Below are 16,687 nucleotides of genomic sequence, written 5' to 3'. Positions count from 1 at the left end.
GGAGGGAGGGAGGGAGGGACGGATGACCAAGTAAACACTGGCTGGGTACCTGCCCCTCAGCTGGCACCTGTTCATTCACTGCACAGCAGTGAATCACAGATAAAAGCCTGGCTGCAGCTAGTCTCAGGACACTGCAGCCTGTGCTGGTGTCAAAGCACAGATGGCAGGAAGAAAGGCATATACAGAGAGGCTCAAGTCTCCAAGTCAGTATTGGCACAAGATCTCATCCCCACAGCGTAAACACGTGGGTTGCACTTGGAACTGTGGCTCTTGCCATGAGTCAGTGCAAACATTTTCATTTCACTTTTGAACTTTAAAACAGACACTTTTTCCTCTTCTGGAAGCCACGTCAAGTTGTTAGGTGTTTGCAAGACTTTTGCTGAGAGTCCAGGTAGTTTCTTTCTAACTCAGATGGCTCAGTGTGTGTGGTCAGAATCAAGCCAGTTGCCAGACCAGAAGTTACCTGTATTTTGGAGTCATTCCCAGGAGGTATCTCTGCCAAGAGCCTGCTGTGTAACAATGCAGTTACCTTAAAAGTGACAATTGGAGAGGGTAGGAAGGATGGATCGGTAGGTAAAGCACTTGCCACAGCAAGTGAGGATTGGGTGGATGTCACAGCTTGCAAGTAATTTCAGTGTATGTGGTGTGTTTAGCTATATAGTGGAGAAGAGTAGTGTCAGATAACCCAGGCAAGCTGGTCCGCACATGTATGTGCACCCACACACGCTTGAGAACAGAAAGAAAAACGGCCATTGGAATTAAGCCTTTCTGTTAGTTTCTGTCCAGCATTTAAGGTCCGCTGTGAGTGCTTAATGTTTTTGGTTTCTCCCTTTGTCTTCAGAGCCCAGGCAAAAAAACACAAAGGCCAAAGAGTCTCCAATTGGTGGACAGCCGGCTGACACCATTCCACAGTCCTTCGCCTCTGCAGCCTACAGCCTTGAGCCCACCTCCGCTCACTCCCAAAGCCACAAGGACCCTAAGTGAGTTTTTCCAAGTCTCCTAGATTCATTCCGCTAAGAAATAGAGAATGGCTATGAATCCGGGCAGTTCTTAATCAAGCCAACCACACACTGCAGGAGGCCGTCTCAGCGGTGATTCTGTCCAGTGGCCGTGGGAATCATCAAAGGACTGGAGTTTGGGGCTGCATTTATTTCAGTAGCAGTGCTAAGGGTCTGCCTGACCCTTTCCAATCACGAGTCACGAACCAAGTTAACACTGAGTAGTTAGACCTGTTCAGGGCAATGAATAAACCCAGTCCGAGACCAGCCGTCTGTAGCACTTGGGGCAAACTCAAGGGTTTCCATAGTGCAGAGGCATAGGGAGGACACATCTGACAGTGCCAAATAGAGACAGTGGTCAAGAGTTAGGTACCCAAGTGACGGTTCCTGCAGAGCATGTGCATTTCTCTAAATACTTGGGTTGAGAGTAGTTTCCTAAAGTGAGAAAAATATTCTCATCCTCCTCTTAAGAGTACACATTGGAATGTATACATCAGAATTCCATGTGGAGCTTTCTGGTGAATTAAAGAACACTTGTGGTCATGTGGGGTCCAAGATCTCCTCCATTCTTTCCATAGAAACCTCAGAAACGGCCACAGCAATGTGTATAAGGCTGGTATAGGTGCTCTGGTGGCAAGCATTATTTTTATGAGCTATCTGATTAAGTCCTCACCCTGTCTCTTTTGTATCATGTCCAGGCTCCCCATCTCTGCAGACGGATGGGCTGATGGCTTCTGTCCCTCCTCCACCTCCCCCCAAAAGCAAACCGTATGAGAGCAGTCAGAGGAACTCTGCTGAGGTAGGGACCCGCAGGTTGCTGGCAGTGTGGCCACCAAGCACCACCCCTGGGAAGACAACACTGGACCGTAACCCGCTCTGAAGGGGGGAGGATTTCCCCGACACGTGGCGCTACAGCCAGTGCCTGTTTCACTCCTGAAGCCTCGGGAGATGGGAAGGGAAATATGTCAGAGGCCTGCTTCATATAGTCACGTGGCTGAAGGAAGCATGTCCTCTGCTTCCCACGCTGGGGGTGAGATGAGTGAGTTCAAGTTCACACCAAAGCCTGACTTCTGAATGACTGGTGGCTGTCCTGCAGTAGACTCATATGGGTTTCATTCCTCCATTCAGTGAATGTTTACTTCTTCTTAAGTATAGGGCAGCTACCCAGACATTGGTGATGCAGCAGAGAGAGAGAGGGAGGGAGGGAGGGAGGGGGAGGGGGGGGGAGAGAGAGAGAGAGAGAGAGAGAGAGAGAGAGAGAGAGAGAGAGAGAGGGAGGATCAGTTCCAGGGAAGAGGACAATGAGTGCCATTCCCTTTTTGTCTTGTCCAGATGGTATAAGTAAATGCACATCAAACCGGACAATAACACAGATGCACGGAATGAGAGGTGACTTAGAAATAACCAAGAGACTGTATCTAATTCCATGTGTCTTTTCCGCAGATTGCTCCCCCGCTGCCTGTCCGGAGAGACGCCAAAGCCCCGCCTCCACCCCCTCCAAAGGCTCGGAAATCAGGCATCCTCTCTTCTGAGCCAGGCTCTCAGTGAGGCTGTCACCCTGGCTCTGCACCTCTGAGTGCCTTGGACCCCTGCTGCCTGAGAATGGCACCTACGAAGGGTGGGCTGTGGTGCAGGGCTCACTGCCAGCTCTGCTTCCAGCACTGAGACGGCTCCCCAACTCAGAACTGTTTTGTCTGGCTGAACGCTGAGTCGCATCCCCTTCAGCCCACGGCACTTCCAGAACTGGCTATCTGTCTGCATGAAGAAACAAGTGGTCTCCCTTTCCCATGGTGCCACGTTGGCCTCAACCACTGACTTGCTAGATCTGCAGATGCCCCGGCCAGCTCTCCTGTGGTGACACAGGGACAGTGGAGTTGAGGACAGCCCCAGCACTGACTCCTGTGTGGATTTCTCAGTTAGCTTCTGGACAGCTGTGCTGAAGACTTCCTTCTCTCCTGCTTGCATCCCTGACGTGTATAACCTGAAAGAGCCAGATACCAAGTACACTCCAGGAGCCAGCATGGCTCTTTCCCTAATGTCTGCTGTCTCCTTTGAGGAAAAGACCCCACGTATGTAGTGGAGGTGGGCCACTCTCAGGTGTAGATGGCTTCTCTTGAGATACCGCAGACTCACGTTCTGGCATTCTCCTGAAGAATGGCCTTCACCACACAGCAGTACCTTGCTGTGCCTTGGATTCTATTGACGCTCTTTGGTACTCGTTTCTCATCTTCTTCCTTTGAGCTCAAATCCTGGGCTCTAAGGGGACGTAGGAGCCTGGGCTCTACCGACTACATTTCCACACTCTGTTGGACTGACGGTGGTCCCTGCCTGCTACTTGATTTTACCTTGGAAAATACAGTGCAATATTCCCTTTGATTATTTATTCCTCTTGATCATGGAGTGAATTTGATTGATTACTAATGGTACTAATTAATGGCCATACTCCTTTCAGAAGGAAAAATTAGGATGACTTGGATGTTCAAATATTATGTTGACATAAATGACCACAAGATGCTATCGATATTTTGAGTTAGATGGGTTTTTAAATTCACACACACACGCACCCGCACCCTCACATTCATTCTTACTCACCTCATTTTGCAGGTAAAGAAATGGAGGCTTCATGCCAAAAGTGGACTACAGGCTTTTACTAACAGCCCAGCTTGCTCACATGCGACGTACCCAAGATAGCATCTCTAGCAAGGTCTTGAGTGCCTAGCCCAGTGGGAATGGTATTTGAAAAGCCCCAGAGAGTTCTAACAGACTTGGTTGTTGATGACAAAACTGAAAGCTTTCTGCGGCTTGGGTATACCTCAAATCACTCCAGTGGCCTTGCCCTTTTTTTCCAAGTTCAAGTGAGCAGGGGGATTCTAGCCGTGAGGATCTGCCTTTGCACATCAGCCTCTTCATTTGCATGTCTCCGCTCACCACCACCTTTGCTAGGGAGATGAGCCTGGGTCATCACACCGATCAAAGGAGCAAAAGACACAGAGGCATGCCTGGCACAGCACTAGAGAAGTTAGTATACATATCCCAGAAATGCCACCAGAATCTCTTTACTTCCATCAAGGAGCACCCGGCGTGCAGCCATGGAAAACACACGGACTCTGAAATTTCAAACTACTTTGGTCTCAAAGCCCAGGTGTCACCATTAACTTTGCACTTGAAATTCTCCAAGTGTTTGTTTTCTCACTTTTCAAAGTGGGGAATATTTCCTCCACACAGGTGGTTGTGGGTTCTGATTAAGGTGGAGCAGGGTGTGCAGTGACTTTCTTCTCTCTGTTAGACTTGGGTAAGATCTGATACGGTTAATTTTTCTTCAGGGTATTTGAGCCTGAATTCAGATATGTGTCTTCCCTAAACTAGATGGCAGCCTGGGTCACCATTTGCATGGAAGGGTTAATAAGAGTTGAAGATTATTTTAAGCAAAAGGAACCAGGCCCTGGTGAGGAGCAAGAAGGCACCAGAAGGGTGCTAGAGGGCTTCCATGGAGCCTGGAACTTCTGAGAAGAGCTCTAGCAAACGGCTAAAAAAAGATTTGAAGATGTCACCATGCTTTGCAGGCTGCCATTGAAACACAGAAACTGGGTGGGAAGAGAAAAACAAATCCTCTGCCTGTTTCTTGCAGTGAACAGTAGCAGAAGTAAGTCCTCAACCTGGTCTCTGAGCAGAGCTGGACCTGTCAGTGCCTAGATGTGCCAACCCCCTTTTCTTTGTGAGGCATTTTTCCATGATTCCCTTTCCATATTAATGAAAATAATAGCTTTCAGCTGCCTGGACACAAAGGACGCTGGGTGATGTCCTAGGTAGGTGCTGGTTTACAAGGCACTGGGAGATTTATCTCTTTGGGAAGGTATGTTAAGGCTTCTGTTGCTAAGATTAGCTTGTATCAAGTTGACATTAAAAACTAGCTGGCCCAGAAGCTGTGGATAAAGGAGTTAATTTGATTAGAAGAAGAGTCATTGTCAGTACTAAAGTTGAAGACTGTAATGACGTTAAATGCAAACAGGACAAGAAGAGAGAGACAGGAAGAACCAGACTTTAATGCCCTTGCTAAGATCTCTGAGGTATCGAAAGGCACTGAAATCAGCCCTGAGATTGTCACAGTCTTTATGATTGAATATTGATTGATGGCTTGTGAGTTTGTGGTATTGTTACATTTCTTTTTTTTTTTCTTTCTCTCTTTACCATGGTGACTTGTCTTGCCTTGAGATTTTTTTTTCCTTTTAAGGAAAGATTTTATTCAGTATACATGTGCTGAAGGTCAGACACAGTTCTAAACCCCTTGGTACACTCAATAGAAACAGCCTGCTCTGCAGTTTCCTCTACTATGCTGTAGGATCAGAAAGTCAGTAGTTTATGGCAAGGAAGCCCGAAATAAGGCTGCCTGGCAATGGGCTGTCTCCTCCCTCTACCTCCACCCCTTGCTTGACTCCAGAAATGAAGTCATCTCTCCAGCCAGAGAAATTATATAGTTAGCCACACTGCAGATCCCCTGGGTAAAACAAGGTGTGTCACAGGAGCTGAGATGGGACAATAACCACTTTGTCACTGCTTTCCAAGTTGAGTCTTTCCCTTCTAGTTGCTTCCAAATTGAGGAGCAGGTTTTCATTTTGCAACTCAAATGCAAATTACTTATAGTGAGAACACAAAGCACAGGAGTGCAGACAGAGACATCACTAGATAGCTAGACATCCAGGTGACCTTTTCTCAGACATAAGTCCTGTATTTCAGAAGGCGCCTGAGTGCCAATAGCACCATTCTGTAAAACGTACTTGGGAGGTCCTTCTGAGTTTGTGCCTCTATCCCTCACACTTCTCAGGTATAATGAGAAGAGGATAAGACCCTCCCATCACCACAAGACGACAGAGATGGTATCGCATGTCACAAGTCCACTTCCTTATATATTTGAGACTGCATGGATGTGGTCAAGTCTTTTCTGCCCTGGCCTCCTTTTTTTCCTAAGGAAACCAAAGTGAGATTTCTGTCCAAAGGTTTTTGCTGTATGAACTGGAATCCACATTTCTCATCCTTACTGGTGCTTTCAGCCTCCCATGCCTGGTTATTATGATCAAAAGATTTGTGAATATTAATGAGTCTAGCATCTATTTTTGAGGTATTGGTACAAATTGTCCTAATTCTCACAGCAGCCTCTGGATGATTGTCTTCAGAATCACTAACCTAGGCTGCTGAGCCGATCTCCCGTTCCTCATTAAGGATCAGACTTTCCTTGTGTCCTTCGGGGCAGTGGATGACTACTGTTTTCTTGGACATTTTCATTCCTTCATAAGTATGTTATTCAAAATTTTAAATTGGAAGTGCTGAAGATCTAGTTCACTTGTTTAGTTCATGTGAGGTCCTGGGTTCTATTCTTGGTACAGCTAAAGGAATAAAAATTGGCAAAAGTGAAGCATCTCTTTGGGTGGGTTCCTAGTCAAGCCATCCATTGTTAGCTGTGAAAGAAATAGTTTTCCTTTGGGGATAATTCCTTCTAGCTGACTCTTCAGACTCCCACGTGCACGCCTGAGCTCATCTCCTAAGTTGCCTCTTGCAAATTGCTCACCCCTGTCAAAATTCCTTCACTGTGAGTTTATAACTAACTGGGTTTCATCCATGGATAGTTAGGAAGATGTGTGTTGAAGAGTTTTGTTCATATTTGCTGTTATTTATTTTGTAAATTAAAAATGGAGATGTATTTTAAAAGTTTGTGTTGTGTTTGCCTGGTTACTGTTCTTAGATTAATAAAATGGGATCATGGAGTTTATGGCTTTTCCCTATTGACAGCTCCTTCAAGACCCTTCACCCTCAGGAGCCCTGTGGCTCATTTCCTTTCAGGAGCCTGCTGAGATGATCCTGGTGTCTGCCGTACACAGAACCAATAAAACCTGAGGTCTCTTCATTTCTTTATGCCCTGCCCATCCAAGCCATCGTTGTCTGAGCTGAAAGTTTCCATATGGGAATTAATTTCACGTATGCAGATGCTTTGTGCATTCTTTTTGGCTAAGTAGGCACACGAAAATGGATAAATAAAATAAGAATATCTGAGCTGGCCCACTTAATCTATTAATTTTAAAAACTAACGATACACTGTTATATGTGTGCCTCAGGATTACCTTATGTCAGTTGTTCTTAATCTGTGGGTCACAACCCCCACAGAGGTCACATAACAGATTTTTACATTACAATTCAAAACAGCAAAATTATAGTTAGGGTGTAGCAATGAAATAATTGTATGGTTGTGGGTCACCACAACATGAAGAACTGTATTAAAGGGTCACAGCATTAGGAAGGTTGAGAATCACTGCCCTATGTGTTTATTAAAAATACAGGTATGAGTGAATGTATAAGCTTGGTGTATTCCAACTGAGAAATTCTGCTATTGTCTGCTGTCAATATCTGAGTGTTCTTACATTTATATACACACCTGCACTGTGTGTGTGTGTGTAATTCAAGTTTACTGAAGGGTAAAGTGTTCAGATGGAGAGAAAGGTTTGACATTAATAAGTATAATGTTTTTAGTATTCTCCATTTTTCCTTGGTCTTTTGGGCCATTTGTCCATTAAGTGGAACCAATAGGCTTGCAAAACCATGTGTCTTCTCAAGTCTGTAACAGCAGCAGCTATATGAACACATTTTTATCCTAGTCAGAGAATTCATTGCTGACTCCAAAACGTTTTCCCCAGAGATGGTGTTGGATAGCAAAAATCCAAAGCTCCAAATACAATGTATAAAATAAGGTCTGTTGCTTTTTAAAAATATGTTTGTTAATAGCAAGTTCAAGGCCAGTTTGAGCAACATGAGGCTGTGTGAAACAAACTGAGACATTCATAAAAGATAGTAGGCTACTGCTTGCCAATCATAGTTTTTGTTTTTAAAATTAAAAAAAATCAAATTTAGAATCTTTAGTGGACATTGCTGAAATCTGAGTTTTTCCAGAGCACCCATGGCTATCTGAAAGTTGTGAGGATATGTGAGAATTGTGTTGTCATGTCTAGGACCTTGTGATTTGGCCACAGTAGAAGAACCAAGTTGATTACGAGCCTAATTACCTGTTTTAAGTTCATACCACCAAACCCTCCCATGTCGCAAGCATCTGGCTTTGTTGACTCTTCCTTGTACAGTGTAGGGAGTAGCAATCACAGATCCGGCAGAACTGAGTGGTTCTCCTAAACCCTGAGCCTCGGGGTTTCCTTACTTCAAACCATAGACAGTCATGGTTATTTCCCATCTTGCTTGAAGATTTTTGTGCATGTAGATTGGGCATGAAGTCTGACTTTGTCCTTGGGGAGGATAAAATGTGACTGAGAAGACACAGGAACACCAGTGTCCTGCATCCAACACTTCTGTTTCTTAAGGAAAATACAAAAGTTCGTAGGAAAGAAAGCAGTCTTAAGCCATGGTCCCTGCTGTGCTTTGGATGTGGTATGTGTCCTAAAGATTCAAATTATGGAATCCTGTCCCCAAGGTTGTCAAATCTTTATGAAGAGGTGGATCTTTGAGTCATGGTGAAAGCATCCTTAGAACGGACGAATGTGTCTCATGAAAGTGAGTTAGGTCCCATGAGAGCAAATCAATTGTCTCACTTTATAACCAGCTACTCTGATAGTAATTGATTCAGTAGGTGGTTATAAAGTGAGACTACCCAGTACTGGCATCTTCTGTGAGCATCCTATACCACTGTGATATTTGTGGTTCCATGACATGATTATGATACAACATAACAGATGTGACCTCTCACCCATGGACTAATCAGCCTCTCAAACTATGAATCAAAAGAAACCAACTTTCTTTATCAAGGATCTCGCCTCAGGAATTTTGCTATAGCAATAGAACACTCAAACAGTTCTGAACCTCATATCTGGCAAGACCATGCGGGGCAGGGCCAGAAGGCAGAACCAAGAGCTTAAAAGGCTCTGGCTCCCCTCTGCTTCACTTGGGTTCTAGCTGACTTTGAAAAGCAGGAGGAAGGGAGTTCTTTCCCAGCAGCAGGCCATGGGTGTTACGTCTTATAGAGACTGTCAAAGATGCATTTATAATCCTATAGAAGCCAGGTGAACTAGCTTTCTCTGGCCTCAAGCAGTATGTGAACACTCTTTGTGAATGCAGGGTGGGTGAGTTATGAACTGTGTCTCTTGATCAACAAGACACTAATGTCATTATGGGTTTTTCCCTATCTATCCCATGTCCTCATTTAAAGAGCTACATCCAGAGCTCAGAGGAAGAGGCACATCACGTTCACAGGATTTAATCCACAACACATTATTTTATTATGAAGTCTATGCTGCTGGGTATAAAAACGCTGAAGCCCACACAATTACAGAGCTGTAACAGGTCACAAGTCTCAGGGTCAGTGTTATACTCAGGTGTTGAGGATCCTTCTGGGCCAGTGCATTTACATCTTCTTCTGCCTGGCTTCCTCTTCAATCAGACTTTCCTGAAAATACATAACATGCTTATCGATGTTGAACTGACTAGCTGAAGATTCATTGTTTCTGACATTTTCTAAAATCCAGATCTAAGAACGGGTGTCATTTGTCATCCTTGTGCTAGAAAACACAGCAGACAGTAACTTGTAGAGCTGCTGACATAAAATCTACATCAGTTGCTTAAAGGATGACACTGTGAGAAAGGACTGAGTCAGATCAGCCTTGGGATCCTTCATGATGCCATGTCTGGGGAATTTCAGCACTGGTTATTTTGATTGGCCTATAAGCAAAATTAGAACAAGAAAGGGAATAAAGATGTTTGCCCACCTTCATCTCTGTCCATTGGGTGTGGAAACTGAAGTCACTAGAGAAAAAGTTTTTAAAAAATCAACCTTATCTGGTTGCATGATTTACTGAGGATTTCCCTGCTCCTCCGAGTAACCAGCCGTTGGCCTCGTGCTTTCTGACTGCCACGAATAAGTGGGACAGTAGCTCGAAGAACACTGCCACCCAACTCTAAGGTCATTTTCCCTGAGCGGTTTGTTTCATGCTTGTGTTCTGGTGAACAACCTGTATTGCAGCCAGGGATAGGAAACACACCCCTGTAATTGGAGCTTCTCCGGAGGCTCCGGAGGTTTCTTCTGGAAGAAGAAACCGCAAATTCAAGTTCAACTTGGGCTGCACAGCAAGTCTGAAGCCAGCCTGAGAAACTTAGTGGGATTCTGTCTCACAATTAAAAAGGCACATTTTGTTTAAATAGGAGGGCTAAGAATATAATGCAGTGGTACAGTGCTTGCCAGCGCATGTACTTATCTGGGACCAATACCCAACAACAAGGAGGAGAGAGGGTCGAGGGTGAGAAGGAATGTTCTATCAGACCAATAGATTTCCTTTCTGGTGGGCATTAAGGCCTAACAAAATTGGAAGTCAAACCTGTGCCTCTGAGTTACAAACTTTCTAAGTTGACAACTTAACTGTATTCCAAGTAAGGGATGACCTAGAGCCTTGTCCTTGCTTTCTATCCTTCCCAGGGTCCTGCGAGCAATGGCTGAGTCAAGGGCAGGCTAGGAAGAAATCTGTCAGTCATTGCAAAGGCTGAATCTGCAGTGAGTATATAAATTATATAGTTATAATATATAATAAAGTATATAAGTTACATAGATGTATTTGAATCAATTTAAGAAAGAAAATAGTTTCCAAACGTGAGTGCTCTCTAAGCAGAGTGGACATGCTATGAGTTAGCAAGGGCCCCACTGCAGGAGTGAGTTGGGTGGCTCTGCTGTGCTGGCAGATGACTGCATCCAAAGTCCTTTGAACCTCTAGCTCTATGTGGTGAGTAATGCAACTCACCAGAGCTCCTCGCAGATCCCTGAGGGGTGAACGGGGCCAATGGACAGTGCATTCAAAGTGCTGGGGTTCGGCCATTTGATCCACCTCCTTGCCCATCTGGAGATAAAGAACGAGACTCTCAAACACAAAGGTAAAACAACACAGTTTTTCATTTGCACCACAATTGGTCTGTGGAGAATGAGGTCTGGAGGCTGAGTGGGAGGCTTGGAGAGTTGTAGGGTCTCGGGATCTTAAGGATGCACTGTTAAAGCATGAGCTGGAGTTTAGGAGGTGATGGGACAGTCAGAGATCATGTTCTTTCAGGCAGCCAAGAGTGAAGTGCTCTGAGCCTCATGAACAGACTATACACAAAAAGCACAAGAGCTTTCCGGTCCTGATAGGGCTGGGTTTCTCTTTGCTACATTGGTTTTTTGCTGCTGTTCTTTCATTTTATCTCAATTGGGATTTCACTTTGTACCCTAGACTGTGTATCCTAGTCTAACCTTGAACTAGCTTAAAGTGGTGTGTTTGCATCTCAAATTGACAGGGGGTGGATTTGTGATGGTTGCTTTTAATAGTCAACTTGATCCAATGTAGAATCACCTGGGAAAAGACTCTGTCTAGATCAGGTTGGCCTGTAAGCATGACTAGAGGTATTATCTTGAATGCTTACTGATATGGGAAGATGGAGCCAGTTATGGGCAGCACCATTCCCTAAGTTTGGGTCCTGGAAAGTAAACTGAGTACTAGGCATGTATAATTTATTCTTTCTCTGTCCTTGACTATGAATCTAACTAGCTGTTTTGAATTCCTACCTTCACTTCCCTACAATGATGAATCCCCAGAACTGTATGTAATCCCTGGAACTTTTATATAAGCCATTTTCTCCTAAATTACTTTTTAACCACAACAGAAATGAAAACAGGACAGAAATCTTTCTTTTTGGTCTCCAAAGGACTGTGGCTACAGGTATGAGCACCACACCCGGTTAGGTTGGATTTATTTCTGGTTTTCACTACATCCTAGTCCCATGAACTTTGCTTCCCAAATAATCTACAGAGCGAGGTCTTCAGATTCTCCGGCTTCAGTGCCTCTTCTAAATCAGTGCCTTGGCTTTAAGTTTCTCAGCTATGTTTCCCGTTCTCAGTTACTTTTTGAATGCAAATGGCTTCTCTTGTGTAATCTTCCCCACCCTTAAGAAGTGAAGTTTGAAGAAAAAGCAAGTGTCCCACATTAATGCTGGCGTTAGTGCTATAACTTAATCTGCAGGAAATTACATCTAGTATGTTTTCCACCTCACAATCTTACATTTGATAATTTGTGGATTTGAACATTCTCCATGTTCTTTGCTTAAATGTCTCTGTCATTGACCAGAAATAATGACACTTACGTCTTTAATACCAATACTTACTGGCAAATTATACAAGGCTATTGATATCATAAATATTTGAGAGCATCGTGTCTTGTGATACACTAGGTGTCCTACCCTCCTCACCTCTGCCCTGCTGTTTGCTTCCTTAGGCTTTGTCCAAAGTACAAGGAGGGATTTTCCACTCCATGAAGTCTTGTCTCAGTAGAGTCATTATTTAGAGTAAGCTCAGAGTAGTACCACTGAGGCTTTCACTACGTGGCTCATGCAGTTAGAAGTGAGTCAAATTGGTGCTGGGAAACTTACCTCTTGGAAAGAATCAACCAAATGTTCAGTGTTTCTCTTTCCCCCAGGGCGCAACCCATAGGACCAGTGCTGGCTGGAGCAGCCTTCCAAACACACAGTCAGCAGTAGAACACCTGCCATCAGTTTGGAGATTGTGTCCATTCTAAGAGACATCAAGACACAGAGTGAAGAATGCTTCACAGAGAGGCTAGCACCTGGACCACTGGCTCTACAGAAACTGCAAAGGTAGTCACCCAGCTTGTTCAGAGACAAGGAAACACAGGGGCATCTGCCTGTCTTGAGCTTCATAGACATGGGACAGACACCTGTACTTGATTCCAGCATATGCAGTACTTCTTTGTGATAACATAGTCCATTTTTTGTTTATTTGGGTTCTCTGAAACCCATACTTCATCCCGTACCAAACTGAAACTTTGCCCATCCATCTCCCAATATAGTTTTCTTTTTTTTTTAAATAATCTTACATTTATTTATATTTTGATTTATAGAAAACATGTGCCCTTGACAAAGCCTTAAGCTTTTTCCCACAACTAAAAAGAATCAAGCTTGAAAAAAAATAGCTACCATCTTTTTTTTTTTTTTTGTATTTTTTTACATTTTTTCTCAAATCATAATTAATTCACACAGGGGTATAAACAAAGAAAGGCAGGATGTGGGGAAGGGAATGACACTGGAATGTGGGTGTTCAGGGGGAATACAGATATCTTCAGAACCAGGTATCGGCTGGGTGAAGGTTCAGGGGACAAGTCACCATGACTCTGCCTATGACTCGCTTGTCCCCATCTAAGCTGGTATTGTCTGCCATGGCTACCTATTTACAAGGTCCATGACCACTCAGGCTTATAAATTTCCACAAAAGCTGCCTGTTTACAATAGCTTATAGCCATCTGTTTCAATGTTCTTCCACTGAGACCCAAGACTTGGTGTTAGTATACATGTATGACAGGCCCACTGCTGATTTTAGGCCTATGGCTGATTTTAGGCCTACAGTGTGTAAGCAGGGCTGCCCCTGATATCTCCTCCCTTCTCTAAGTATAGAAGGGCTGTGGCAATTCTAAACTTGCGAAGGCGGGGATAGAGGCCTGACCTCCAGTATTTGAAGGGGACCTTGTAATGGCTCCAGTCCCCCTGTCATTGTCCAATTCTTGTTCATGAGGTTAGAGCTGGGCCATCTGCTCTGAAAAAAGAAGCACCTACTAGGTATCTCTGGCTAATAAAAGGTTACACGTGGCACTGCTGATGTTTTTCTGTCTGCCCATCTAGTCTTTAAAGCATTGCACCTGGCCAGACCAGCCTCAAGACGGAGGGAAAGCTAAATACTGATCTAGGTGAACGGACTTAGCTTAAACGCCCCCATTGCCAAGTAAGTGTATCGTTAGTTGATAAAACGTGTCTCCAAGGTAATTTCATCTGATGGGAATGAGGCTAAAAATCAATGTCCAACACTGCTGGGTTCATCAAAGTTTGGCTCTCCCCGAAAGCTGGTGGGTGATAAGGTCAGCCAGTAAAGGGCAAGGCTTCCTTGGATACCATCAAGGCGTGTGATGACTTGAGCCATGAGCAGAAAACACCCTTTAGACATACAGTAACAAGCAACATTAAAAACAATGCTAGAAATACAAAGAACTTTACCTTTTTGGATGTGAAAGCCAAAGGGATACCAAGCTTCCGTTGGTGGGTTGAGTACTTTGATGTTTCTCTGCCTAGCTTCCTTTTTATATGATTTTTTTCTGGGACACTGAAGTCTTCCCCGCTGGTGAGCACAGTGCAGCACAGACTATAGTCTTAATAGTAACTTTTAAACCCTCACAAAAAGCCTTTTAATTGTGGATGTAATTGGAACACCTGCTGGTCTATCTGTTGCATTTTCTTAAACCTGGTCATTAAGATCTTAGCTAAAACTTTCACAGCTGAAGCCACCATTCTAAGGGCTTAAAACCCAGCCATGTTGAATTCCCCTGAGGAAGCTGGCAGCCCAACACAGAGTTCAAGGATAATCAACGTCCTAGGTTTGGTAAAGTTAAAACACACACTCAAAAATTCACAGGGAAATTAGGTGATAAATACACAAAGCTGAGACAGAGGACCTGAGAGCCAGTCTTAGCATTTGGGTCTCTGTAAAAAGAAACATTTAAATCAGATAATCATAGTGTTGTTCCCAATCTAAAATAGCTGATTTAGGGCTGGTGAGATTGCTCAGTGGTTAGAGGTTGCTCCCACTCCTGATGGCCTGAATTCAATCTCAGGGTCCTACAAGGTGGACTAAGCGAATTGATTCTCTCAAGTTGTCCTCTGACCGCTATGCATGTGCTATGGCACATTCACAGACACATACATACATACATACATACATACATACATACATACACACACACACACACATACATACATACATACATACACACACACATACACAAATGTAATAAATTTTTTGTTTTTTGAGACTGAGTTTCTCTGTGTAGTCTTGGCTGTCCTGGAACTATGTAGACCAGGCTGGTCTGGAACTCAGAGATCTGCCTGCCTCTGAAAATTTTGCTATCTTTACTCTATTATCCATGATAGTTGTTTCTAAGCCATCTGCCTGTTAATAGCTCTTTGCATCTAGTCATCATTCACTGAAATGAATGAATAAAGGACTTTTTAACCAGGCTTGGCAGAAGCTGCCTCTATTTCAGAATGAAACCTCTGTGTACAATACATTGTAAAAATCTGTTTCACTACCTGAGCTGTAAAAATGCTTTAAAAATAACATGTTTGATCTTTCTATAGCTGAGATCGGCAACATTGCTGGCAAGATGGTAACCCCATCCGTCACTGCTCAGTGTTCTTTGAAGTAACTCCATTTGCAAGGGTTTCAAGTAAAGAGTAATAACATCAGGACCAAATAAACAGCATTGGTTTCCCAGGACATCTGTGCTCAGTCCTTATGAAAGGGTAGGGAAAAGGGACTTTGCAGTGATTAAAACATTTAGATGCCTTCTCTAACACGCTATTCTGACACAAAGAGCAGAAGAACCTCTCTGAGTATGCAGGTAAGGTGAGTTTTCAGTAAGAATTCCTTAAGTTTGAACAATTGTGGTTTAAACTGTCCACTGTATTTTGTTAGAGATGAGCTTCTAAATGTCCCTCAAGAGAAAGACTGTGGTGTTTGGCTAGCACTAACAGAGTAACAAGAATGTTTGAGCCTTGGTGTCGGTGGACTGCTTACCTCAATGTTTCTGAATTGATTTAAAAAAATTAAAACATTTCGAATTGTTTATGAATAGGGCAACACAGACCCAAAACTTCAGATACACCTGAGTATACTTAGTCTTGTCTTAGGTCACACAGAGCCTATGGACAGAAACCAAATCTGCCTTACTTTCAACAGCATCAACTTGGCTCTTAAGCCATTAAGCAGTCAGTGAGGTTTTGAGGCTTAATGGTAGACTTTTAGATGTCTCATGATTGCATGCTTAGCCAATTTACCCAAGACCTGAAATTGACAAATTGGGTTTAAGTAATTGGACTCTATAATTGTCACAATTTTCTAAATTTGAAAGAATGGTTTTATAGGGAAAAAAAAAAAACCCGACTTCATTTTCAACATTAAAATAGCTCAAAATGGTAGCAGTGATTTTGTAACCTTCCTGAATGATGGGTGAACAACCTGTCTTGCCCTAATGTAAAATCTCAGCAGGAGGACTGTGGGGCTAACTGCAACTCACACTGCTAAGCCAGGCAGTAAAAGGGCTAAGAATAAAGCCTTGGGGAACATGTGTTATCCTGAAATAATGCAAACCACTTTCCTTTGTAGTTTGATGCCTTTCATTTTAAAGATACTACCTCCTTGGGGAATTGAATATAATTCTAGAGATTTTCATGTATAAAAGATGATTTAAAGTTCACTTGGGGGTAGACTTATGACATAAATAACAGATTCATAAAATGAACTGGAGAAAAATAGGTCTTGATTAATAATGGAAGCCATCATAATAATGACTTTACAATCTTTCTTATTCAAAATCCCTTCAAATGGTTTCTGAGGAACTTGACTACATCAGAGCCTGACATGTATTGTCTCAGACAGTTACTCCAGTAGAGACCTGAATTTTATCAATGGAAATCATTTAGCTCATTTAGGCAGAGAATCTTTCTGCAGCCCTCCCATGAGGTTCTATTTTAACTTATATACACACACGTTCATGGTGAGAGCTAATGCAAGTCTTACTATTTGGAACTCTTCCCCTTTCTTAGAAATCTCTCTCCTAGATCTCTTA

General features: G+C 43.3%; 2 protein-coding genes across 3 annotated transcripts in view; one reads left to right on the top strand and one right to left on the bottom strand.

The window, feature by feature from the left end:
* The window catches only part of Dock5 (dedicator of cytokinesis 5), a 173,754-nt gene extending 166,997 nt beyond the window's left edge, over positions 1-6,757 (top strand). Inside the window, exons 50-52 of the mRNA XM_028758729.1 lie at positions 841-980; positions 1,697-1,797; positions 2,442-6,757. Of these exons, the coding sequence (XP_028614562.1) occupies positions 841-980; positions 1,697-1,797; positions 2,442-2,546 (346 nt within the window). The 3' untranslated portion in view covers positions 2,547-6,757. The remainder of the gene's footprint in view (positions 1-840; positions 981-1,696; positions 1,798-2,441) is intronic.
* A 2,489-nt stretch (positions 6,758-9,246) lies between these two features.
* Positions 9,247-14,195, bottom strand: Gnrh1 (gonadotropin releasing hormone 1). 2 transcript variants are annotated; one of them, XM_028758889.1, is made up of 4 exons: positions 14,061-14,195; positions 12,429-12,570; positions 10,775-10,870; positions 9,247-9,432 (listed from the first exon to the last, which is right to left on the bottom strand). In XM_028758889.1, exons 2-4 carry the CDS (start codon positions 12,567-12,569, stop codon positions 9,391-9,393), a joined length of 279 nt encoding a protein of 92 aa, XP_028614722.1. In that variant the 5' UTR covers position 12,570; positions 14,061-14,195; the 3' UTR covers positions 9,247-9,390. The 2 variants fall into 2 exon arrangements, with proteins under 2 accessions (XP_028614722.1, XP_028614721.1); XM_028758888.1 differs by lacking the exon at positions 14,061-14,195 and having other exon boundaries at positions 9,391-9,432; positions 12,429-12,581.
* Between the last annotated feature and the right edge of the window lie 2,492 nt (positions 14,196-16,687).

This window comes from Grammomys surdaster, unplaced genomic scaffold (genome assembly GCF_004785775.1).
Source record: "Grammomys surdaster isolate TR1022 unplaced genomic scaffold, NIH_TR_1.0 126219, whole genome shotgun sequence".
NCBI classification, from domain to species: Eukaryota; Metazoa; Chordata; class Mammalia; order Rodentia; family Muridae; genus Grammomys; species Grammomys surdaster.
Note: the sequence above shows the minus strand (reverse complement) of the source record. Positions and strands in the feature narration are given on the sequence as shown.